Raw genomic sequence first — 27,374 nt, forward strand, 5'->3', positions numbered from 1 at the left:
AGGGGCAAAGATGCAACATGAACAGCTGAGTTTTCAACGGAAGATGTGTAGGGTTTCTGATGATGTGAGTGGGGAGCTCGTTCCACCATTGTGGAGCCAGGACTGGAAACAAGGATTTGAAGGAAAGTGATACAACAGATAAAACCAGTAAAACCTGTAGTGGAATGACTTCGAATGACGACTGGAAACGCTTGTCGTTTACTGTGAACATTTATTGTTCACTATGCTGCAGTTTTACAAACAAGAAATAACAACTTAGGCCTGGCGAACACACCTTTTTTCTAGCATCTCAAGTGCATCTCTAAGAAAAACTAGCAAGAGTACACAACAGACAACTTCCGTGTAGGCTACTTCAAAATAAAAGCACTTCCTGTGACGGTCTGAAGTAAAACTAAATTACTGCTAAACAAATAATGTAAATAGTGAGTTTTAATCCCACTACAATTTACCATTTCCTTTAGACTGTTTTACACTAAACAATATTAATTCCTTATTCAAGTGCTTTAACAAACATTTCACAACAAAACCGGAATATTGCACGACTATTATATAACTATAACATGAATAATTACAGATATGCAAAACACCAAGCATGTTTAGGAATGATAAGACTTGCACAGTTTGTGATATGAGCCAGGATTACACAATCTACATAAATAATAAAAATGCCATCTTAACTTCCTGCAACTGATCTGCAGTGGATCGTCCAATCAGAGCAGCGCGACTGATCGCAGACACTTTGTGAAGCAAGCAACATTAGACCAGTATCTGGTCTGATCTTTGCTACCTGCATGAGATAAAGTCTGCAGGTGGAGAGTCTGAGAGCAATATAATCTGTACCTGACCTTGACGGCTTTGGAATTTATTATTTCAGTTTTCCATCTGCTGTTTAATGACGTCTGTAAAGACAAACAAACAAACGAGTTCAGAAAAATGAAATAAATCAACTCAAAATCCAGCATCATGCAGCAGAGTCTTACGCTGTAATCTGCTGATAAAAACCTCCATTTAAAGACCGCCTGTGGGATTAAGACGGGGAGAGTGATGCGCTGAGACGACTGAGGCTGGATTTTATAAAGAGCAAATCACAGTATTTAAGATTTCATCCATAACAATATCACACTTTTAACAAGATGTCAAATATATAATTACTCTATTCTGATGCTGTTTCTATTTAGCTTCTTACTCTTATTTTCCATTTTCTGACTGACCTTCATATCACACAGAGAAAGAAACCCACATTGTCCTGCGTCACAGGGGGTCAATTATATGCTGTCAATATGTGCCTCAACCCACACCAGTGCTTTGAGCTAACGTCCAATTAGAGCAGCAGCAGGCACTCAGATCAACTGACCTTCGTGAGCGTTATTAAATCATGCACAAATCGTGCACTTTAGGATAACAAAAAATATGACAAAAAGAGAATAATTATTATTTAATTGTATAGGGATGCAACTAAATCTTCTTTTCATTATTGATTTATGTGTTGACTATTTTTTTTATTATTTAATTTTTTATCAATTAATCTTTCCATAAAATGTCAAAAAACAGTGAAAGAAATTGCTGTAGATCCATGCACCATGTCGAGGATTAATACAGTATGAAGAAGTGCAGGTTGCGTGGAAAATTAACAGAATAAGAGATTGCAAATGCAACCCAAAGATATTCAATTAACATACAAAACACACAAAAACAGCAAATCTTTATGTTTGACAGGTTGGAATTTAAAATGACAATTTTACTCAATAAATGATTTTCTGTCTTTCAACTACAGTGGGACTATGGCCAAAATCTTCTATCCCGATATAGTTCATCTTAATTCTCGATAACAGTATGTATCACGATATAGCTTGTTTTATGGTAATTCAATAAACAAATAAATAAATATGTCTGTATGAAATAACCACATTGTAAAGCCCATTTTTGTATACCCCTGTGTGAATTAAATACTTCAGAAATAAAGTATTTTCTCATTGTATAAAAGAACTTTAGTGCCAAATGAACATAACGTATATATATCAGGACATCTCTCTCTCTTCTTATCAGCTGTATGATATTGTACTCAGTCAAACTGCAGCAGCATTAACCCAGTTACAGACCAGCGTAGTTTGGTTTAGAGAAAAAAAACTTGCTTCTTATGCAACCCTTCATCTGAGTGGGGCATCACGATCTTTCCTCTGCATGCAGAGTCAGAAAGGAAGGAACAGAATGAAAGGACACAAAGAAGAACAGGAAAACACTGGAGGTTATGCAGAAGTAAAAGCCATCGCATTCATTGACTGCGACTCCTCGGGCCAACTTATAACTGAGGTCGAGTGTGCAGGCAGCCATGCATCCACTCAGAGAAGCTAAAGAGCTTTCGTCTTTCACAAGGATTTGCGTTTCTCTGCTGCTGCTGGTCTTGTGGTTTAAGAGAAAAAACGGTTATCAAGCCGAGTGACGTCAGTGGTCTTTGTGGCAGACGAAGAGTGACCTTAACAGAAGAGAGAGGGGCAAATTAAAGAAAATAAAGTAATCAGGAGACTCAGACAAAGTCCGGATTAATGGGTTAAGATGATTGAACGCATCATCAATCTGTTTCGCTGTACAACTACTTACATTTGTAGTATTAGGTTATCATTTCCAACTTGGATTGTCGCATTATTTTGTCTCCACTTCTCTAAGAAAACATATGAGTAATTATTTTAGCTTTCCTTCATCAAGGCAAGTTAATGGTTAAGTTACACTCTTACATTATTCAATGAGTAATATCTCTTTTTTTCCTACAGCTGTTCATAGCATCAGCAAATTAAAAAGCCTATGTGTGTGCATATGGTAAGTTCTCTAACAAAACAAGTTTCTCAGGGTTATGTAAGCATCTCTATGACTGTAGCTGAAACTTTACTGAGCTCAGCATCAGCCACATTTCCTCCACTGAGACAGCGGGTTCTCATTTCCGACTCCAATCAGCAGTTAATCGTAAATGCGGAGTGTGCAGGAGGCATTAAACTAAACTGATTGATGATTTGGAAACATAACTCAAGGGATGTTGAGGAAATCAAGTAGTGCTGATTGCAGATTTTACAGATTTATCACACGACTTTACAGCCCTTCATGAATGGCCAACAAATATAAAAAAGTGATCAGCCTTGCTCCTTTTCCCCTCCACAGCTGGGTTCTGGAAAGACGCTTCACATTACAGCATTATTAATCCATGGTTCACACACCTGTTTGTTATATATGCCCTTTTTTAAAGGGGCCAGATGCCAGTTGTCCAGTTGGGGTCTTGTCACATTTCAGATGTCTATGAGTTGTTTTCAGGTCCAGTTTGAAACTCAAAGAGGTAACATTTTCCATAATTTTACAAAAAGCAACGATTGGAGAAAAGCCCAAACCATAGAAAACAAATGTATTATTAATTATTATTATTAATCTTACGACTCCTCAGATTTCTATTGTGAACCTTTGGAGGGGCACCGACGCCTAGGTTGGGAACCACTGAACTAAACTACCCAACAGTGTATAAATTAGTTAAAATATACCTTGACCGTTCCTTATACATCGATACATCAGTATTAACAATCTAATGATGTCATATATAATAACATATCAGTCACAAGTACTTTTACTTATACATTAAGTCATTGTAATGGAGTATTTTTCCATTGTTGTGTCGGTAGGCCTACTTTAACTTAAGTAAAGAAGCTGAATACTTCTTCCACGACTGGTTAGATTCCTCTGGTGATTATGATCCCAGTTCTGTTCTCACAAAGCTTCTTTGTTCTGGCTTAACAATCCCTTTTGTTAACATACTTGCTCACTGAATGCCAGTTTAACTCCTAAATGTAAGAAGAATTAAAATACTAGAGCTACACAATGTAATGTAAATGCATTGTGTTGAAGGATTTAAAACCTCTGGTTGACCTCGGATTAAACAGCCTTCGTCAGCTACAAAAGAGGACTTTGATATTCAGGTTTTAAAGAAACATGAGACAACTAACAGCACAACAAAGAGCTCAAACCATCCACGCACAAATGATTAACTGAATACGACCTGTCTTTGTAGGAGTTTCATTAAGTGTTTACAGTATAACTGTCATCGCCAGCAAACACTACTTTGACACTTTGGTTCAATCAGCAACAAGCAATAAAGCAAATTCTCTTAAAGCTATAGTGCGTAGTTTCTGCCGCCCCCATGAGGAATTCTAAGTAATGACAACAAAACTGTTGGCGCGTCCACATGATACAGCCTTCCATGATTACGCACCACTCCACACAGTTGCTAGTAGCCAAGGAGGACACGGAGGATTAAAAAAACATGATGGACTCTTCAGAAGAGGCAATTAGCTCAAATTTCTGCAGAGGAAAGTCATCGGACGACACAATCTTCTGAACATAGCCATACTGAGAAATACAGAGAGTTTTGTGGAGCTGATAGCCTTAATTAGCTTTGTAGCAACGTATTTGGCTACGATTTGAATGTGAGGGACATTCATTAATATCAAGAAGTTATGCACTAAAGCTTTAAACAATCATTTTGGTATGATTAAAACCGGTAAATACACTCAGTATTTCTCCAACACTGTTCGGCTCGTCGGTGGACGGGCTGCGAGCTGAGCTGCCGCTAACTTTTGCTCAGCTTGTGTCTGCGATAACTTAGGATCCAGACGTCCAATAACTAAAACCCTTCATCCGGTTATAATATATAGTTAAAAACGAACAAGATCTAAAAAGTGTATCGTAAAAATGTGGCTTAAAACTGGATAATACTATTTGTGACAGCTTCTGGCTAGTCTCGCTTTGCCAAACCTTCCTCCACAGCACTGTGGAGGAGGGTCTGGCAAGTCCACACAGCATTCCAGGATGGGAGAAAAACGTGCTCTGGTTTATTGGCATTTCTTTAAACCAATCACAATCGTCTTGGGCGGCCTTAAGCGCCGAGCGGAGCCACACTGCCGCTGCAAAATAGCCTCGGGAAAGAACTTTTTTTGTGGAATGTGTACGTTCAAAGGTTGTTTTAGTCGTGCAACAGAAAACTTAGACTGGACAGATAGTCTAGCTAGCTGTCTGGATTTACCCTGCAGAGATCTGAGAACAGTTAACCATAGTCTTCATAAATCGACCATAGTTTAAAATTCCAAAGCGTAAGGTAACGGACATCCGGCCAAATGAAGGACATCCGGCGGAATTTCCAGAGGCAACGGAGCAATCCCAGAAGTGGAATATTGTGGATATAGACTAGCGTCAACAACCACAACGCTGACGCAAAGGGGATATGATACCAGATGTAACGGGCCGTGTCCTTGATTAAAATGACCGATTTTTCTGGGTTTAAACATTGCTGGAAACATTTGCGATATTGTACGTACAAAACAAAACATATAACATAGGTCTAGTCATTTTTAGGCATTTTAATGCGTTAAAAGTTACCAATTATAGCTTTAACGTGTACAAGACAAAAATGTGTGTATATATGTCAAGACTCTCGCAGCCTTTCCTGTTCAGCCAGTACCCGAACAAGATCACACTGTAGGTTTTAAATATATATTCAAATGAATCTTCCTGCTACTGAGAATCCAGAGCGAGTGACGCTCTGTTCCTGCAGCCGTTTTGCCTACCACAGCTGGTTTACCTGATGTTTGTTGATAATACATAAAGCAGCTGCAGTTGCTTGTTATTTCAACACTTACATCACTGATTTCCCTGAAAAGTCATGACTGCTTGCAACTGCCTGAATATTTCCTGAATAACTGAGTTTTTTTTTCCCCCTTTGGGTGTCTTCTTGACCTGTGACGCACATTTTAAAACGAGCAGTGTGTATTTCTTGTGATGTATCCAGGATGACTTTACCCAGGAGGCCTTTACATCCTGTCATGGGACTGAAATGATGATAGATGGTAAACAAAAGGCCCATTTTGCAGCCTTTTTCACTTTGTTAGCAGCAAGAATGCGCAACCTACCCCATCATCACTGTGGATCAGTAATGTGAATGCACATGCTCTCTTTGTAGCACCACATGAGACGAGTCGTGTGGTTTCACGTGCGCTCAGAAGATAAACGATAGCAGGAGAGGAGGAGGTCATTGATCCGGTCAGTGTCAGTCAGATCCAGGCCGCTAAGCAGTTTTCCCCTCGTGAATAATGAAAGAGTGCCTCACCTGAACGGATTGTTGTCGCACTATGTCAGTTTTATTTACACACACACTCTGTAGTCCAAGACATATTGATTAGATGATGTTATGAAGATAGAAACATGATTTAGCTACTATTACAAGAAATTATTCAGCAGCAGTATGCAGTACATATACTAGATTTACCTCCTGGTTTTGTCTTTTAGTTTTTCTTTGCCGTTTAAAAAGACTTTTTTTTCCGACGATAACGTTAACTAGCTTACAACTAGCTTACTGTGTTGCAGCAGCACATCAGCTTGATGTTTAATTTCTCTGATGACTATAGACCTATATCTAACCTTCCCTTTCTCTCCAAGATCCTTGAGAAGGTAGTCGCTAATCAATTATGTGATTTTCTACATAGCAATAGTTTATTCGAGGACTGTCAGTCGGGATTTAGAATGCATCATAGCACAGAGACGGCACTGGTGAAAATTACTAACGACCTTCTAATTGCTGCTGACAAAGGACTTGTCGCCATACTTGTCTTATTAGATCTTAGTTCTGCATTAGACACTATTGACCATACCATCCTGTTACAGAGATTGGAACATTTAGTTGGCATTAAAGTAATCGCACTAAGCTGGTTTAAGTCTTATTTCTCTGACTGATCTCAATTTGTTAATGTTAACAATAAATCCTCCAAGTACGCTAAAGTTAGCCATGGCGTTCCACAAGGCTCAGTGCTTGGACCAATTCTATTCTCCTTATATATGCTTCCTCTAGGCAATATTATTAGGAAACACTCAATTAACTTTCACTGTTATGCGGATGACACCCAATTATACTCATCAATTAAGCCAGACGAAACCAGTCAGTTAGCTAAACTTCAAGTATGCATTAAAGATATAAAATCCTGGATGACCTACAATTTTCTGATGTTAAACTGAAACAAAATGTGAAGTTATTCTGCTGGGCCCCAAACACCTCCGAACCTTATTATCCGAAGATACAATTACTCTGGATGGTATTGCCCTGGCCTCCAGCACTACTGTCAGAAATCTAGGAGTTATTTTTGATCAGGATATATCCTTTAACGCCCACTTAAAACAAACCTCAAGAACAGCCATTTTTCATCTTCGTTACATTGCCAAAATTAGGAACATCCTGTCTCAAAACGATGCTGAAAAACTAGTCCATGCATTCGTTACTTCCAGGCTGGACTATTGTAATTCCCTATTATCAGGATGCTCAACTAAAAACCTAAAGACTCTCCAGCTAATCCAGAATGCTGCAGCACGTGTTCTGACAAGAACCAAGAAAAGAGATCATATTTCTCCTGTATTAGCTTCTCTGCATTGGCTTCCTGTAAAATCCAGGATTGAATTTAAAATCCTTCTTCTGAGAATCCAGAATTCAGAGCTACTTGTGGTTCCTAGAGTCTCTAAAAGTAGAATGGGAGCCAGAACCTTCAGCTATCAGGCTCCTCTCCTGTGGAACCAGCTCCCAGTCTAGGTTCGGGGGGCAGACACCGTCACCACTTTTAAGAGTAAACTTAAAACTTTCCTCTTCGATAAAGCTTATAGTTAGGGAGTGAGGAGTTGCAGCATTCGCCTAGATCAGCGGGGGAGGGTGTAGCCACAGTCACGGCGCGCCGCCTCCCTATCTCTGCTTCTCTGCAGCTCTTAGTTATGCTGTTATAGTTTTAGACTGCCGGGGGACTTCCTTTGACACACTAAGCTTATCTCTCCTCGTTCTTTCCATCTGTGTGTATCCATGTCCCAGAAATGCTTGCTACTAACCTAGCTCTGGGGAGCTTATTCCCCAGAGTCCTTATGCTTTTTTTCACCCAGCATGTTTCCTTGGATTATGGAGGCTCACAGTGATCACAAGCAGCAGATGTCAAACCACCACACTACTCAAAACATTCTCACTTCCGCTGCAGACAGGAAGTCAAATTTACGGAGTTGGACCACTTAGCTAGCTTAAGCTTTAGGACTAAGATAAATTATAGTATTATTTATTGATGTATCCACTTATATAGTTATACAGTTTTTTTGACCTGTCTGATAACATTTTATAATATATTTTTAATATGTTGTCAGTTTGTGGGGCTCCACATTCATTCACTGTCTTTGCTTGATTAAAAAGACACTCTCATTATGTACTTTCAAAAACATGACAGAGTTGACTTATTCATAAACCCAGATTTTTTAAATCGTTGCTGCTCTCGAACGTCATTTGAAAAGACGATTATGCACTTGTTTATGTAAGCCTTTCAAAATGTCAAGTACTCTCAAATCTTTCAGATCAGTTCATGCAGGCTGGACTGCTTTAATCAGAGCGCAGATAAGGTTTAGCCACACATTATTTTATAAACAGAGCTACTCTAAAGGCACATTATTTGCTTATGTGCAGAGTTAGAGGAGAAGATTGATGACTAAACATGACGTTTAGCAAACAACAACAAACAAATTATCACAGAGCACTTAGGTGATGTCTTCAAATGTCTTGTTTTGTCTAATCAACAGTCTAAACACAAGAAAAACAGCAAATCCTCACATTGGAGAAGCTGGAACAAGCACATCTGGCATATTTGCTTGAAAAATCAACACATCTATTAACAGACAGAGATGGGAAGTACAAATACTTCGTTACTGCAGTCAAGTAGATTTTTCAGATATTTTTACTTTACTATTTATTTTTGTGCCAACATTTTACTTTTACTCCTTACATTTTTAACATGAATATTGGTACTTTCTACTCCTTACATTTTACAAAATTGGCTCGTTACTTTAGTTTCAAATAATTTCAGTGGAGTTACCGTTATTTTTTGCGTCATCAATACCAAATTCAATCTAATTGGATGGGAATATACGTTGCACTTGACGCACCACTACAAGACGACTCGACAGATTCGGCGGCATTCATTCGTGGCAAATCATTGCGGCTTGATGGCGGTAACGTTAGCACATAGTAGTATGGACGGCAACATGATGAACGAAGAATATGGAGATCCCAGTGATTCGGCAGACAAGCAGCAAGACATTCCCAATCATCCATGGCCTTACCTGAGAGAGATGTTTGAGATAGTAGGCATCAAGTCAGAATCTTATTAACCTGGAGTCCCAGTCTCTGTCACAACAATCATTTATGTGATGTTTTAGGCCTATTGGCAGACATCCATTTAGAATGTAGGCAATGGCATATAAAGAGCCTTTTTTCCATGTCCACTGAAGTTTCTCAGCTTGCACTCTAGTAACATTTGGTGGTCCAGGTAGCTTTGCATAAATGTCATTCGGAAGGCTACTTTTACTTTTATACTTTAAGTAAATTTCCAAGCCTGTACTCTGTTGCTTTTACTTGAGTAAAAAAGTTAAATCAGTACTTCTACTTATATCAGAGTATTTTTTAACAGAAGTATCTGTACTTCTACTTGAGTACGGGAAGTGAGTATTTTTGCCCTCTCTGTTAACAGACTAACTGTTTCAGCTCTACTGTAGTTAAAATAAACAAACACTGCTGAATTAAGTTTAATACAGTTAAATATTCCAAAACGTTTGGTTTTGAAACCTCGGATCATGACACTAAACTTCAAACCCCAACATTCCCAGTGAAATGAGTGAAAATTGAAAATAAAGTTGGCCTTGCCCCGACTTCATTACTTCCTCTAACTCTGTATCATTGGACGTCACAGTGCACACACGTACCTACCTACACACACACACACACACACACACACACACACACACACACACACACAACATGTTTTTCAGGAAATGTGCAGGGATTCTTACTATTCTACCACTTGCTGCTTCAGGCCAGCACCTGTTCATTGTATCTCCTCTTCAGAGCTGTTCTCCCTAACTCTGTCATGGCAGACAGGCTCATTAATATTAAACTCACTGCTGCAGGCTGATGTAATCGTCCTCCTCTAAACTCTCGCCAGCTCTCTGAAGCCTAGCGTCAGTGATGTTACCTAATGCCCAGTGGACATGTAACAGTACATCTGGATTAAAATGCTCTGCACAATGACACTTCTGTTTCAATGTCTTTGTTTGACGTTCATCTCAAGCTGAGAAACAAACATTCCAAGGACCAACATTGACTTCCTGGCAGCGTCGCCGCATCGTTTCTACTTCCCGTAGGTTGGGAGCGTACTGTACATCCATCAAATTAAAGGCTTTAGCATTTCTGCTTGATAAAGACTTAAATGGTTACTACTAACAATTTCACACAATATCAGTATTTGCTCCCAGAAGCCTCTGTGAACATTAGTAATTATACCTCCTAAACATCTGCATATTAGTGTCGTCATTGAGAGCATGCTAGCATGCCGATGGTAGCATTTAGCTCAAAGCACCGCTGTGCCTAACTAGAATGGCTGTAGTATAACATAGCAACCATTCTTTAGCATGTAGTTTAACTGCCATTCCCTATACATGGAGGAAATTAAGTAATCCTTCAGATTCTGTGAACAGCCTTTATTTACTGATTAAATATCTGCGGTATGTGACCCACACTCACATTCACATCATTCCCAGTATCCCACCGCACCCCTGTAATCCTCCCCAGTAATGCAAAAGTTAGGTAAGACCACGAGATGTATTGTGTAACTTTCCCAGCACAAAGCATTTATGATAGCCATGATCATCCTGCTCACTGGTCTGCACATGTGCACACACACTGAGTTATAGATGCATGATTGCACAGACACGCACATAAACACGACTTAAAACACTTATACAATAAGCTATCATCAAGGAATTGGCAGATTATGACATTTCTAGCAGAAACATTATAAACCAGGGTAAGAGAAAGTGGTGACATTAATGATCTGACCTTTTAGTGTGATGTAATGTGTGGCTTTCCTGACATGTAAAAAAAAAAGCAGGGGACTTCTGAGAATTACATGCAAGTGAGTGTGAATGAGCGGGCTATTTTAATATATTAAAAGACTGGCCAGATGCCCTACTATAATCCAAGCAAAGCGCAGTGTCCTCATTTCTGATAGAAATGGAGCCATCACACTTTTAATAGTGTGGTATAACAGTCGGCCTAATCTTCCCTTCCTCTCGTCTTTCAGAAGATTGAGTGTCACTTATTTGTGGGGTCCAAAGTGGGTCAGTTTCTGAACTATAACTCTGACCTCACTGTGCTTTTACAAACGCATGTCTTTGTACCCTAAAGATAAATGGTTGACTCAGAGCTGTGAAGTTATCGAGAGATTTGCGAATCTTGTCCGACTCCTTTTAGTGAGTAGCTCTCAAGCGGCTGTGACGGTCTGTTTGTGTGTGAAGCAGCGTTGATGGCTGAAAGAGGCGTGAGGAAACATACTGCATTTAATGTGTGCTGGTAAATCTACTGCTCATTATTTCTTTTGGTTAAAAACATTCAGTTTGCTTTAAATTATTTGGGCCATTTCTTGTTTCCTGAACTTACTTGCATAAACAGCAGCTTATTTGCAAATGTTCCCAACGGTTCCCTTCACTTAATATTAATGGGAGATTTTGTCTTTGCTTATTATAAACCTTCTTCCAGAGCTGGGGACATGCTGCACCTCTGTCCACGGCAAGTATGACTCAACATTTCACATTTAGGATCTCACGGTTCTTAAGTCGACTAACGTGGCTCAGCTTGTTTCTATTTATATGGCAGTGAATGATAAGCTCTTCCATCTCCAGAGAGCATCTTTTTAAATCTACCCTCACCTAGTGGGTGACCCTCAAACAGAGACTCTTTTTCTACATCTCTACAGAAAGACAGTTCTTGTATTAGATTTGATTTTAATGGGAACCAGCATTGTTGACATTTACAGTGAAACAGCTGTGCGCACGCGCGCACGCGCACACGCACACACACACACACACACACACACACACACACACACACACACACACACACACACACACCCCTAATCTGGTTAAAGATAGCAACAGGTGAGCCGGGGCTGTTCGCAGACTGACCTACTGTACAGATGGAGTGATCTCAATCTCTCGTCTCCCTGCTCACCGGCTATTGGTCCTTCCCATCCGCAGAGTTCAATTGGCTGAATAGTGCTGAAGCAGGAAAGTGGTGGATAAACACAGCACAGGTGCAGATCTGTAAGAGACAGCATTTTTAGACCATCTGCTTTTAGAGGGAGAGTTGTGTTTTAATGAAAACACATTGTGGTATTGGCTTCGGTTGCAAACAGAAACTGAAGTACAATTTTAAACAAGATGAAAGGTATTTACTGCCACATTTAATTTGGGTTTGCCTTCCATATCAGGGTCTTAGTCATTTTATTTGATTTGTGTCATTAGGGCTGCAACCAACAATTATTTTTTACTCTCTATTTTAATGTGTTGATTTTTTTTGGAGTAATTGATAAATGGTTTAGTTTCAATGATTCAATGATTCAATGATATATATTTAATTCTGAAATATGCACATCACAATTTTGTCTTTAAGGAAACGTTTTCAAATTGCTTGTAGGAAATACTAATATTTTGGAACCTGGAACCAGTGAATGTTTGTTATTTTTGCTTGATAAATAACCTAAAACATCAAATCTTTAAGTCTTAGTTCAACATTTTGGCAGCAGGTAGACAGATTTAGCCGTCTTTGGACTGAGCCAGGCGAGCTGTTTCCCTGTTTCCAGTCTTTATGCTAAGCTAACAGTCTCCTGGCTTCACCTTCATATCTAAGAGACCAAAATGAGAGAGATCTAACGCTCAGCAAGAAGTCAATAAGTGTATTTCCCAAAACCAATAATTGAATCTACTATTTGTGATCATTATTCCACAATGACCAGTACTTGTATACATTTCTCATGCATATTTAGCTTAAATCTTGCCTATAGAGCTCAACAGTTCCCGCCCACTTTTTGAACATCTTTTTTTCCGGTTCTTTTACTATTTACAATATCTCCATTAACGTTTCATTAAATGCTTATATAAAGAGTTTTAAAACTGGAACCAAGCCAACCAGCTACGAGATGAATCGTGACCATAAAACATTTGATTTGGCGCAAAAGAACATTTTGAAAATGGCAAAGAAGGTAAAGGTACAAGACTGTGTACAGAAACGATCATAGACTTTGATGGTAGCAGCTCGCTTTAGCAGTTTGCGGGTGCTGTAAGCATTTCCGTGGTAACAGCAAGCTCCACCAATCAGAGCCGTCGTGTTACGCTTTGGATTGTGGGTAGTGTGGTACTTCTCCATGACATTACGAGAAGAGAGACAATACATAACGCTATAGTGCGTAGTTTCTGTTGCCCCCATGAGGAATTCTAAGTAATGACAACAATTCTGTCGGTGCAGCCACATAAACACAAGCCTTCCGTGATCGCGAGCTTCTGTGCGGGAAAGTCACCGGACGACACAATCTTCTGAACACACAGCCACACTGAGAAATACAGAGAGAGTTGTGTGGAGCTGGTAGTCTTAATTAGCTTTCTAGCTACTCATTTGGCAACGGCTTGAATGTAACGGACGTTCATTAATATCAAAAAGTCCAGTAAAAAACTAAACTCTTCAACAATGAAGCCAAAGATCGGCAGTGACAAATAACCACATGTCTGAATCAACATATCGGCCTGTTTCTGCGTCACTCCATCTCACACTAACTCATATCGGTCTTACACCTCCCCTGCTCGCACTCTGCCCTAATTTAAATTACATGCAAATCTGTCCAGTCACAGTGGTGTCACATATTATTCCTGTGCTTCGGCCTCATTGTAAAATAAAGTATTTCTATTTAAAAGAAAACATCCCTGCAGTCTTTTCTCACGTTACATGATATCAATCTGTATTTGTTTTCACTTTCCCTGTGAACTGTCAGTTGTTCAGGGTGCTGAGCCGGCTGACAAAATATGTTTGTTGGCGAAGTTGCTTCATTTCAACACAGGGCTGCGGATATAAGATGACTCAGTGAAAGCTTTACAGTCCATTTGAATTAGTGCATTCATAAACTCTATTTGACCTTTCATGGTTTTCAAATTTAAATAATGCTCGTTAGTCGGCGGAAGAAGGAGCAGTTTGTTTGCTGTGAAGTTGGAGTTCAGCAGCAGGGCAGGGATCTGGGCGTCAGAAGCTTTTCATTCAGTATTAATAAAGGCAAAATGAACAGGCGGTAAAATGTCGTTTCATATGCATGTTAGGTGGAGAGACTTCTTTCATCAGCAATGCAGAGATGTGTTCGCACAGAAATCATTATCTGTGAGAACTTCATGTCAGAATCAGGATAGAACATTCAGATGATCAGATTCAGGGCTGCTTTTTACTGCATATATTCTTATTTGCAAGTCTTTCCAATTCCTGTAGACTTTCAGAGACTTGTAGAGTGAGTCTATGCCAAGAAGGATTGAAGCTGTTCTGGAGGCTTACATCTTACAAAAGATACATTTTTCTTTTAACTGCACCCATCTGTATGTACTGCTGCATTGCATTTTATGTATGTAACCTTCTGTGCTGCTGCACATAAATCAAAAACTATTCCTAACAGAGAACAGCTGAATCAGTGCAAAGACATCTAATACTGTATTTGCTGATCATTTAATTCCCTTTTTTCTTAGCTTATCAGCACACAGAGGGTAGACACAATAACACAAACACCTAATGATAAAGAGCAACAGTGATGGAGCAAATACCAATTTTTTGATATGATACTGTTTTGTTTTTTTCTTGAGGCTGCAGTGCTTTTCAGGTTGCAAACTTATCACATCCTGTTATAAGTATATCATGTAAATACAGTATGATTGTAGTTCACTTGTCCAGCTTCCAAAGCAAAATCATAATTCAACGCAGCACCTCACTGTGACAAACGTCCTAAATCATCAATGCTGTTGCTGTCGCTCCTGTTTGTCAACCCCTCACAGACCTCGCTCTTCATCATATAGAACTCATTGTATCTGATGGCTTACAGCCAGAGGCAGACAGCTAACGAAGCAAAAGGGCTGACAGTGTGACTAACCACATGATTTTATCCCCTAAACTCCTCAGAGACAGTAAGTGAGGGAGTCTGATGAGTGGCAAACACATGTCTTGTGCAGCGGTGAGCAATTAAAAGCAGATTTAAACACCCTGTCGGTTCCCTGTACTCCTCAGGTGGTTCCCGTGTCATGGAGACTGGTTTCCCCTCCGGTGGGACTCCCACGCTCACGGGAGCCGTAACCAGACACCTTCTTTTGTTTTGTTCGAGGCTCTCCAGGTAGATAAAGAACAGATGAGGGTGGGGGTGATGGGATGGGAGGTGTGTATAGAGGAGGCGAAGCAGGTGCGTCACAGATCTTTGGTTTCAGCTATTTGGACGCAGCGCAGGCAGGGCGATAAGAGGAAGAAACAGCAGAGGAAAGAGGGAAGTGCAGCAGGAAAGTTATTTGCATTTTGTTAATCGAAAAGACTTTTCCGACCAGAGCTGCAGTGAGAGAGACATAAACAAAAAAGGACGGAGAAGGAGAGGGAGGCACATTCACAGGAGGACCACATCTCTCAAACGCACTCAATCACCTGGACGCTCTGCAGCAGACAGACCTTCATTCATCAGCGACTCTGTGCCCGATAGCAAATATAGTCAAACACTAAGGAGGACATGAAGAGCGGCAAGAAATCCTTCATAGGTAGGCGCTCCTATAATTCACTGTCTGTGTTATGAGACTGTCTGGGGAATAAATGTGCAGCCTCTCAGCAGCACAGCAAAGGAAGATGCACCTTGAGATGTGCAACTTTTCCTCATTTGTGGGTTAACATTCTTGTCGAGATTCAACAGCTCTAAATAGTGTCAATGTTTTTGCCTATTCAATCTTGTGACTCTTGTGTCTCTGTTTATTAACTATTCAGCCCTCTCCTCCTTTTCGTCATTCTCTCTGCTTGCTTCGATGTCACTGCCACTGCTTAGAATGCTTTTTAGCTGCATCAACATCGACAAGCCAAATTCAAAAGGCATTATCCAGCACTCCTCGGTCTGTTTTTGCATTGTCTAGTTAATTTTGTAATGACAAAACGCAGACCTCCTCCCTGCAGCACCCCTGTTTCTCATCTCATTTGTCACCTGAGAGGATAAAAGCTGCTGCGCGGGTCTTGACATTATAATCAGGGCTGAAAGGATCGGATGATTTTGACATTCAGTGTAAGCCTAAAAAAACAGTTTTGTTCCCACAGATACAGATGGAAAGGCAGGGCTAAGAATGGAAATTGCCCTTATTTATTGGCTTCTAAGCAACAGCTCTACATTTTGGGAAAGGTGTTTATTTGCTTTCTTGCAGAGTTAGATGAAAAAATGTAATCTCTGCTCATGTCTGTACGGTAAATATGGAGCTAGAGCTAGCAGGTGGTTAGCTTAGCTTAGCATTTAGCCTGAAAACAGAGGGGAATAGCTAGCCCCACTCTATCCAAAGGTAATAAAATAGGCTTACCAGCACCTCTGCTCACTAAATAACAGTTTATATCTTCTTTGTTTCATTGGCCTTGGATGCATGGTAACCTTACTGTGATGACTCCAGGAAGTTACTGTGCCCGGCCAGGAAATGGTCCAGCACATAAACCCCCGTAAAACCACAATTTCTTGCTTTTACGCTTTGAGTTTTGTAGATATTCTGTACATTTTCAATTTTTATGCTAAGCTACAAACTTAGCATAAAGGGACTGCAGATGAAAATGTGCCCGCATGGCTAAATCTGGCACATTTACATGTAGGACTTTGTGCTCATGTTGATCAATGTGCGTTGTCTCTTTTAAATAAAGACATCTTAAAAAAAATAAAAAAGCTACTGGCTGCAGCTTTAAATTTACAGTACATGACATAATCTAACTCCCGAAAGCAAATAAGAGTATTTCTCAAAATGACAAACTATTCCTTTCAGACTGTCACCAGACCTGGATTTCTCCTTTGTATTTCTGTTGATGTTTCAGGGTGTTAGCCATGGACAGATGCTCATATTTTGGCCATTTTGTAGCCTCACAAAGCAGCCAATCAACTTTACTTCACTCATTGTGGTCTGGAAAAGCTCAGTAGGCATTTCTTTGGATTCAGGGCATCGTGAAAGTGGACGCAGACCTAAAATTACTTTGCACGTGATTGGATCAGACTTTAACCGACTGTTTCAGATTACTGAAAACTGCTCTTTACATTTTCCTGCACCTGACTGAATAAATGCTCCACTCGCTGAGCTTTCATCACTCATTTTCAAATTGGAAAAACTTGCTAGCTGTTTGGACATGGCTCTGAAAATATCCACAATGAAATCAGTTCCTGGATTGATTTGAAGTGAGACAACCGCGCCTCATTTTTGACCATCTACAACTTGTTTTAGCCATTGTTGACAAGATTATGGGCATGCAAGGCCACAAATTGGCCCCCAGTTCAAATCCATAACACAATGCCACTCGGTGTTTTAAGCCCCCAACGTCTCCTTCCAGGCAGCACTGCCTTGGAAGGCACTAGGATTATGCAATGGTTTTGGTTAGAGTTATGGTTATGGTTATGGTTAGGGTTAAGGTTAGGGTTAGGTGCCTTGAAGTCAACAGTTGCAGCACTGCCTGGAAGGAAACGTTGGGGGCTTAAAACACCATCAAGCTCATCTAAACCAGGGATGGGCAACAATTTGTGATAAAGAGGGTCGCCAGTTGCCCATCCCTGATCTAAACCACTTCACACACACTTCATTAATTGGTTTGGTTTCCAGCTGCCACACTCAATTGATTCTCAGCAGAGGCTTTTCAGATGAATATCTCATAGCAATAACTGACCTCATGAGGTTTACGCTGGATTTGCAGTGGCGACAAACTGGAATAAATTAATAACTTGTGCAAGTGTGTTCGCTTGATTAAGGCTTGACTGTGTGCATCTATAGAGAGGGTAATATTGATGTTTAACAAGCAGGCTCACTGCAAAGAAGAGTCTAAATTTGTTTTCCACGTGTCAAGCCACTTGTTGCTTTCGAATTATCACAATGAAGGCCATGAACAGAGAAACTGGAACGACATAAAATAACGGAGGTCACCACTGTCCACTGATTCATGATGTGTGGCCTACATGGGAGTTAGTGAATGAGAGTCTGAATGATAATGGCTTCTCTGTATTTTTTTTAATCTACTTCCTTTTTACTGAACTGTTTCAGTAATGCACAGGAAACCTGCTGTATAGAGTCACATACACCAGAGTAACGTCTAGCAGAGCAGAAATATGTTAGACTGAAGAGCGGACTGCATCAGGACAAAGCTCAGCATCATGACAGTAATTATAGCAGTAATAACATTACTATAATTAATATAGGCTTTGCAGTTCGAAATAGGCAGGATCATCGCACTTTCTTGGCAGCAAATGAAAGTAATGCTTCAATTGTTTAGTTTGGCAGCAGTGTGTGTGTGTCTGAGTCATCACATAAGAGAGCAAACGTTTCTTTCCTCTATTTTATCTGATGAAGCAGGCGTATGGGCAGCCATTTAATCCCCCGTGGAGAATGGAGGAAATAAAAAAAACACATCTCATCTCCTGCCTGGGAATTCAGGAGGGAAACATAGACGAAAGCGCAAATCAAACTCTTTTTTTTGAACCAAAATCTGCTCCCACTCGCTGGGCCTTGAGGCTACAGTGCACTGTCGGAGCAGAATGCCACCTCCGGTCTGCATCCCTGCGGTTCTCTGTATGAGTATGAGTAAAACAGGAACTGGAGAGTAATGCAATTTTAGCAGAGACCTGTTCTCCAGTGAGAACAGAGGCTAATGATGTTGGCAAGACTGTGTGGGTGTGAAACACACCAAGCTGTGATCGCTCCTCAGAGCCAGCAAGTCAACAAGACCCACATTGTAGAGATCCTCCATCCTCATTAGCCAACAGCTTTCCTGCCAGCCCTACAGTTGGTCAGAGGACCCGTTTGCCTGTATAGCTCAATGATCCACCTTCTTCTGCCTCCTACACACTACTTGAGGCAAGGCAGGTAGAAGAAGTCTCGCTTCTCATGTATTACATTCATTCCCAAAGTTAAGCATCTGATTTTCTGACAAATAAATACCTGCCATCTTTACCAGAAGCTTGTTTAACAACCCTTACAACTGTTCTGAAGAATGCTTAAAAGACTTGTCTAACCATCTGGGTACAATGTACAATAACAAAGATTTTTAACCGGTTTCCTAAGTTGCACCTCCTTTTAATAATCCAAATAAATATGGTAGTTGCTTATTTTTGGGGAAATCGTGTATCATGTAAAATTTATTTTTGATGCAACTCATGCACCAACCTGCAGTCCCAGAAAGAGCCTATGTGGCACAAGTGGTACTACACCGAGGCTGGCACCCTGTGAGGGTTGGAATGGCTTTTACAGGATGTGTTGGCAGGTGACTTTCACGACAGCTTGTCAGCGAGCAGAAGTGCTGCTTGTGTGCTCAGCATCAATCACTTGGCTGGACAGAACGACGGGAAGCGGGGCAGTTTTTTCTAAGGTGCTAAATAAAACCTGATTCATCTGGAACCGTAGAGACATTCATAAAGACACTGAAAGAGATACAATCTCTAACGCATTTTCAGTTCATTTTAAACGTTGTGAAACCTTCTACGGGACAGATAATCTTTCTTTATCACAACAGGAAAGGCCCTAGTCAGACTGACGTCAGTGTGAGATTCCTTTCACACTTCTTACTCATAAACCATAATTTAGAAAAAGAGGAAACACCTCTTCAACCAGCTGTGTTTTGCTCTACAGCACCTGACTTTCTGTTCCATCATAACAGAAAAATGCAAATCACAATCAAATTCAAAAACAGGAGGGGCAGAGCAATGACGCTGTTTGAGGGAACTGCCCAAGTCATGTTTGTACCAGAGATGATACCATGATACACATGAATAATTCAGAGAAAAACTGCATGAGGTGAAGAAAAGGCCTCACACAAAGCCTGCTGAGAGGAGTCGCTGTCATGCAATTGGATCTGTTGTGTTTCTGTGAGCCAGAGCTGAGCTGTGAGTGTTTGCTCAGGAAGCTTTCCAGAGTAGAACATAATACGCTGCTGGCTGGCTCTAGCACCAGCTAGTTTCGGTTTGGGCCCACACCACAGATAAGGCACTTCCTCTTTCCCCAATACAAGAACAACCGGTCCTGTGAAGTCTCACTTCCTTTAAATTATGCCGGACTGTCACATGTCAAACTGGGGACAAAACCCAGGAGTTTCCCTGTGACAGATGAATGAATCTCTGAGGACTGAAGCAGAGACCAGTGGCGGAGGAAGTACTCCGATCCTTTAGTAAAGTAAAAGCAGTATAACGGCAGCGACCAGTCGATTTATTGATGAGTTGATTGCCAAACATTTGATAGTTCCAGCTTCTCAAATGTGAGGATTTGATGATATTCTTTGTCATACAGTATATGATAATAATCTGAAAACCTTTGGGCCTTGGACTGTTGGCCGGACAAAACATGACATTTGAAGACGGCCCTATTGGGCTGTCAGAAATTATAAAGGCCATTTTCTTCTGTTTTCTGACATTTTATAGACAAAAGGATTAACCAAATAATTGAAAAGATATTCAGCAGATTAATCAGAATTGAAAATAATGTTAGTTGCAGCCCTACAACAACAATTCCAGTGTCTCTTTATATAGACCTTAGTGGTCCCCTAATACTGTATCTGAAGTCTCTTTTATATAGACCTTAGTGGTCCCCTAATACTGTATCTGAAGTATCTTTTATATAGACCTTAGTGGTCCCCTAATACTGTATCTGAAGTCTCTTTTATATAGACCTTAGTGGTCCCCTAATACTGTATCTGAAGTCTCTTTTATATAGACCTTAGTGGTCCCCTAATACTGTATCTGAAGTCTCTTTTATATAGACCTTAGTGGTCCCCTAATACTGTATCTGAAGTCTCTTTATATAGACCTTAGTGGTCCCCTAATACTGTATCTGAAGTCTCTTTATATCGACCTTAGTGGTCCCCTAATACTGTATCTGAAGTCTCTTTATATAGACCTTAGTGGTCCCCTAATACTGTATCTGAAGTCTCTTTTATATAGGCCTCAGTGGTCCCCTAATACTGTATCTGAAGTCTCTTTTATATAGGCCTTAGTGGTCCCCTAATACTGTATCTGAAGTCTCTTTTATATAGGCCTTAGTGGTCCCCTAATACTGTATCTGAAGTCTCTTTTATATAGACCTTAGTGGTCCCCTAATACTGTATCTGAAGTCTCTTTTATATAGACCTTAGTGGTCCCCTAATACTGTATCTGAAGTCTCTTTTATATAGACCTTAGTGGTCCCCTAATACTGTATCTGAAGTCTCTTTATATAGACCTTAGTGGTCCCCTAATACTGTATCTGAAGTCTCTTTATATAGATCTTAGTGGTCCCCTAATACTGTATCTGAAGTCTCTTTTATATAGGCCTCAGTGGTCCCCTAATACTGTATCTGAAGTCTCTTTATATAGACCTTAGTGGTCCCCTAATACTGTATCTGAAGTCTCTTTTATATAGACCTTAGTGGTCCCCTAATACTGTATCTGAAGTCTCTTTTATATAGACCTTAGTGGTCCCCTAATACTGTATCTGAAGTCTCTTTTATATAGACCTTAGTGGTCCCCTAATACTGTATCTGAAGTCTCTTTTATATAGGCCTTAGTGGTCCCCTAATACTGTATCTGAAGTCTCTTTCCCGAAATTCAGCCTTGGTGCAGAATTACAGCCACTAGAGCCAGTCCCACAATGAGCTTTCCTTAGGATGTGCCATTTCTGTGTCTGTAGCTATTGAGGAGGAGAGAGGGGGGGGGGGGGGCAAGGGGGAGGGGGGGGTGTGGCCTTGACCAACTGCCATGCTTTGCTTGTTTGCAAGCCATGATGTCTCTCTCTTTCTCATTGGTGGGCCAAATTTTCTGGGTGGGCTAAGCAGAGAAAGAGGAGGTAACCTTTCCTCTTATGACCTCATAAGGAGGAGATTCCAGATCAGCCAATCTGAGCTTTCATTTTCTCAAAGACAGAGCAGGATACCCAGGGCTCGGTTTACATCTATCGCCATTTCTAGCCACTGGGGTTCCATAGGCAGTAGTGGTGTCAACAATAATCGATTCGGCAATGCATCGCAATGCGGGGCATGCATGATTCAGCATCGATGCGGCAAAGTGCCATAATCCATTATGTTACTGTTAATTTTCTGGCCTTGAGTGGACAATAAAGTTGTGAAGTTTCAATTACTTCCGAGGGCATAACAACAACATTTCGGATTCTACGAAGTTAATGGGAAACTAGACAAGACTTACGCGGTGTGTAAAACCTGCCACACTAAAATCAAGCACGTTGGCAATACAACTAACTTCACGAACCATGTTGATCGTCGGCATCCTGAGTTCGCTTCAACAACAACACAAAAAGTCGACACATCCCAGCCAAGAATTGACGAGTCGCTAGTGTCAAAGTTGCCACACAACTCCGAGAGAGCAAAGAGGATCACACGATCGGTGGCATGTTTCATAGCGAAGGATCTATTAAGGATAGGAATAGGATCCCCATTCTGTGGTAGAAAATGCAGGGTTTCGCCACATGCTTAAAACAATTGAGCCCCGGTATAAGCTACCGAGAAGAGCTACCTTCACTGATTCTGCGCTTCCCGCATTGTACAAAGAAACCAAAGCAAAGGTAATGGAATCAATGTGTAAAGCCAGTCGTGTAGCCATTACAAGTGACGCCTGGACTTCAGTCGCAACAGAGTCCTATGTAACCATAACGGCACATTATATTAGCGAGGATTGGCAGATTGTATCACATGTGCTGCAGTCACTGCTGGAAAAAAGTTGGCTGTTATTGCTCTATTTAATTTCAAATGGTTCTAAAGCAGAGAGAAGAGAAACATTTCTCATTCAAAGCACTGATTTATGTTTTCTTTTTCAGGTTTGAAAATGCCATATCCAATACCCTGTACCATTAATTTTATTTAATGACATTCATGTCAAAGATACAGGAGAGTGATAATACACACATAGCAGCCAATAAAATCTGTTGTTCAATATCTGACTGCTTGTATTGCATCATGACTGATGAAAAATTTGCCTTGTTGTGTGCAGTAGAATTTTGATGCATCGCAATGCATCGTAGAATCGAATTGAATCGAATCATTACCTGGTGAATCATAATCGAATCGAATTGTGAGGGCAGTGCCAATGCACACCCCTAATAGGCAGGCTGGGGGAACTCATTAATGTTAAAAAACCTCATAAAATGAAATCTTCATGCCATGGGACCTTTAAGTATCAAGTTAAGGTAGATGACATTAAAAGAAAAAGACCACTATGAGTGTTAACCTTTTATATATATACCTTTTGATTATTATTACTGATGCATTAATGTGTTAGTAGCTTGTTTAACTATTTTTTATGCGGTTTTTATACGATTCTCATTATCGTTTAATCTGCAGTGAAACAGTGAAAAAGTGCCGAAGGCGATCAAAAAATATTTTGTGCTGTTTGACTAAAAAGTCAAACCAAAAGTTTGGCATTTTGTTCATACTTTTTTGCTAATCAATTAATCAACCTATAGTATTAGTTCTGATGAAAGGATATGAATCACATTTTGTATGTAAAATGTTTCTCTTGTTTCTGTAAAGTAACTAAAGCTGTCAAATAATTGTAGTGGGATGAAAAAGTACAATATTTCCCTCTGATATACAGTGAGTTAAAGTGGATAAAACACTAATAGACAGTCATTCAAAAGCCATAATTGCTCTGCGAATGGTCTAACAACACTTTAATCCACAGATACCAAATAACCTCTGCTTAAAAATCACAAACACTAACTGGAAAATTTCCTATGCAGCTCACTCTCCTCCCCAGGCAGTATAGCTATCTGCATTATGGCACAGTTACATAACTTACCGGGTTAGCGGACCACATCTACGACAGCTGGACTGATCATTGCTTCGGCTTAGACGAGCATGATGTCGTGTGTGATTTATCTGAATTTATATAATTCTGCCGTACCAAGTCACCATTATAACCTTGACCTCATCAGCCACCGATAATGGATATTTTTGCAAATTGCATGGATTAGATAGAGGTAATGTGTATGCACAATTGGTATTTTTCTTTTCTTTTTATCATGCGTTTCATAGCCTGTATGTGGGTCAGAAACTGCAGCCGTTTGCAGGCAGGCAGAAGCTGGAATGCAGCAATCGTGACATTTTCTCCACGTCCTTTCAAAATAAAACGACTGCAGTGAGCAGAGCAGAGTATCAGCTCTTGCTGTGTGATTGCAATTGTTTCCCCCTCTCTTCATAACTTGACTTTAATCCCTTTTGTTATAGGAGATAACAGTCAGTTGGAGCTTTCCATTGAGAGAAAATGATGAAGAGGTGGTGGTGGTGGGAGGGCTTCCTCTCAACGCCTCCTCTTCCTCCTCTGCGGTGAGCTCTCTGTCATCCTCCACCTTCAGGCAGAATGGGCAGATATGGCTGCAGCGGAATCCCATGATGTCACGCAGTTGCCATGGTTACGCGCGTGACGGAAATAGATGGGCGTCACATAAAAAGAAAAGTACCACGTGCTCCATATATATATAAACTGGCTGGCTCGCGCAGTGTGGGCAGCTGCAATTCAGAGCAGAGCGCGGTCGGTTGAGCTCTTTAACGGTTTTGACACGCAGATAACTGACGTTTACAGGATCGTACGGGAACTATTATTGTTGGGTTTTCTACGTGTTTTTATTGGATATTTGTTTATCGATAAACATGGCAGTGACTGAAGCTGGATGCGATATAACTTACTGCAAAATGAGGGGGATTGTCACCGTTCTCACCGGTGAGCGACAAAAACAATACAATTATCACAACTTCTAGCCTATTCATCAATGAAGCTGCTTATGTACTAATTAGTGAAGCGAGCTGAGCGTATTTATTGATGTGTTGATCAGTACGCCAAACGGCTGTCAAGAGATGACTTTAACCTCATTGCAAAGTGCTTTTTTGTTCTAATTTTAGAGACATGATGTTTAAAAATAAAAATCACGAGAAATAATAAGATATCTGCTTTAATATCTCAAAAATGGCTATTTGCGTTGTAATAAGAATCTAGGATGGAAAATGCTTTGTTGGCTCACACGAATGAGTGGCCCAATGGTTGCATAACCTATAAGCCCGCAGCTTTAGAGGTCCAACAGACAAACCTACCCTTCACTGTATAACAGGATATTTGGAACAGCGGATTACAGCTCCAACAACTGATATTTCTTCTCTAATGGAAGACAAAAATCTTTGTATCATGTGTGGTCAATGATAATCAAACTGACATATCATGTATTACCATTCTCTCTCTCTCCCCCTTTGCAGCTTTCATCAAGGAGAGAAAAATGGGGTTGAATGACTTCATCCAGAAGCTGGTGTCTACCCCACATATCTGCCAACAGTGAGTATTTCTATAAAAAAAGATATTCCACAAGGGGTGAAAGACATTTAGATTTGAATGGAAAATTGGCCTTAAGTGTGCACTGGTCAATCCAATCAGCCACCTGAGTTTGGCAGGACATTCTGTGAGAAAACATAATCTGGGTCCAAGAAGCCAGGTGCAAGAATAGTCCTTTCATGACGAGCACGAGCCTGTTGTAACAACCTCCTCTCCAATGCCTAATCACCTTTGTAGCAAATCCCTTATGTACCCTAGACACGGATAAACCGGTAATTGAGTTATTGCTTGATACATGGCTCATCCTATCACATCCTGAACTCCCAGGTCGGGATCTGGTGCTGTGGAAAAATACAACCGGTGTGTGCGCTACACCTGCTCCCTTCAGAAGTTTCAGAAGGAAAGGTTGTGTGATCTGGACCGCTGAGTCCTGCAGAGCCGCCTGAACCCTCTTGTCATGGGTCAGCGGTCTAAGCTTTTTCTCAGACAGGTTAGGCCGCTACAGTACATGGGGATGACTGTGTCCTTAACTTGACTTGTCTGGATGTTTCAGATGTTTCAGTCATTCACACCCCAGCAGGGAGCGTTCATTCAGCTCTTCAGTCACACAAACTGCTTAAGATCCTGGGATTTTCCTGTGCAACAAAATTCAAATGCAGTCCTTTATATTGAATTACTAAATATAAAAAACACAGTCACATCAAAATGTAAAAGTTTTATACTGTAGCTGATGTTAAATGAATCTTATGACCATGTTTCTTTTTTTTTTTCCAGTGTTGAAGTAAACAACTTCCTGAAGAGTGATGAAAATGAAAACCAGGATGTTGATGAGCTGAATGATGACCTTCCAGAACATCCGGTAAGCAGAAACTGTACCCTGACTATTTGACTCATTTTCTTTCCAAAATATGGCAATGTATTTATAAAATTTCCCCATTTCATATCTTTCAGCTGTACCTAAATTCACGAAGTTCACTGGCTGAGGAAACTCAGTAAGTAGCCTTATAAAATATCTTTTAAATGTAAACATTTTTGTAAAATATGTAGAGCTCAACACGTGTCAACAAAAATCCTAATTATCTGGTTGTTTCTCTACATTAGGATCAAACCATGTGATTTTGACTACCTCAGAATCATCGGCAAAGGCAGCTTTGGAAAGGTGAGTCTGTCTAACTTCTCTTTTATTTAACCAACTTAACTGGTATCTGCTCACGCCTATCACTGCTGGAACACCACCACTGATGCAAATGTTTGCTCTATAACAGGTTCTGCTGGCTCGACACAAGGAGTCCGCCAAATATTACGCTGTCAAGGTGCTACAGAAGAAAATCATCATGAAGAAGAAAGAGGTGTGTTTTCCTATCACTATGAACTACAAGTGAAACTGCAGAGATCAAGATGAATTACCATGTACACCACATTTCTTCTGTTTCACAATGTATAATGTCATTGTGATAAATACAGCATTATATTAACTTCTATATATTCCTTCCAGCAAAAGCATATCATGGCCGAGCGCAGTGTGCTGATGAAGAACATCAAGCATCCCTTCCTGGTGGGGCTGCACTACTCCTTCCAGACTACTGACAAGCTGTACTTTGTACTCGACTATGTCAACGGTGGAGAGGTAATTTAAAATCTCACAACACCCAGAAATCAGGTCAGACTATCCAGGTATTGTTTTCAAGTTGATGTTGACATATGCCCGTTGTCTCTGCAGCTGTTCTACCATCTCCAGAGAGAGAGGGTCTTCCTGGAGCCCAGAGCCAGGTTCTATGCTGCTGAAATTGCAAGTGCACTTGGCTACCTCCACTCCCTGCACATTGTGTACAGGTAACGAGCGATCCTACAGCACCCCCTAGTGGACAATTGTAAACATGACCTGCGCTGAACTGAACTGAAGGAGGACGTTTATAGGAGTTACTTTGAAGTCAT

The 27,374-nt window shown here is 40.5% G+C and overlaps 1 protein-coding gene and 1 long non-coding RNA gene across 4 annotated transcripts in view; one reads left to right on the plus strand and one right to left on the minus strand.

Moving 5' to 3' along the window:
- Positions 1-24,526, minus strand: LOC118493068. The gene is made up of 4 exons (XR_004895018.1): positions 23,919-24,526; positions 12,055-12,190; positions 528-899; positions 1-154 (listed from the first exon to the last, which is right to left on the minus strand). It is a non-coding gene; the product is annotated as an uncharacterized LOC118493068 (long non-coding RNA).
- Positions 15,411-27,374, plus strand: part of si:ch211-195b13.1 (STKc_SGK domain-containing protein) — a 15,423-nt gene continuing 3,459 nt past the window's right edge. For 2 of the 3 annotated variants that reach the window (XR_004895017.1, XM_031295790.2), the window contains exons 1-8: positions 24,585-24,839; positions 25,367-25,442; positions 26,214-26,298; positions 26,391-26,431; positions 26,541-26,598; positions 26,705-26,788; positions 26,935-27,066; positions 27,160-27,272. Coding sequence is in view for 2 of the 3 variants with exons in the window: in XM_031295790.2 (XP_031151650.1) it covers positions 24,770-24,839; positions 25,367-25,442; positions 26,214-26,298; positions 26,391-26,431; positions 26,541-26,598; positions 26,705-26,788; positions 26,935-27,066; positions 27,160-27,272 (659 nt within the window). In the remaining variant the exon portion in view is untranslated. Of the gene's footprint in view, positions 15,691-24,584; positions 24,840-25,366; positions 25,443-26,213; positions 26,299-26,390; positions 26,432-26,540; positions 26,599-26,704; positions 26,789-26,934; positions 27,067-27,159; positions 27,273-27,374 lie in introns of those variants that run through there. The other variant, XM_031295791.2, reaches the window with a different exon arrangement.

Source organism: Sander lucioperca, chromosome 14 (assembly GCF_008315115.2).
Source record: "Sander lucioperca isolate FBNREF2018 chromosome 14, SLUC_FBN_1.2, whole genome shotgun sequence".
Classification (NCBI taxonomy): Eukaryota; Metazoa; Chordata; class Actinopteri; order Perciformes; family Percidae; genus Sander; species Sander lucioperca.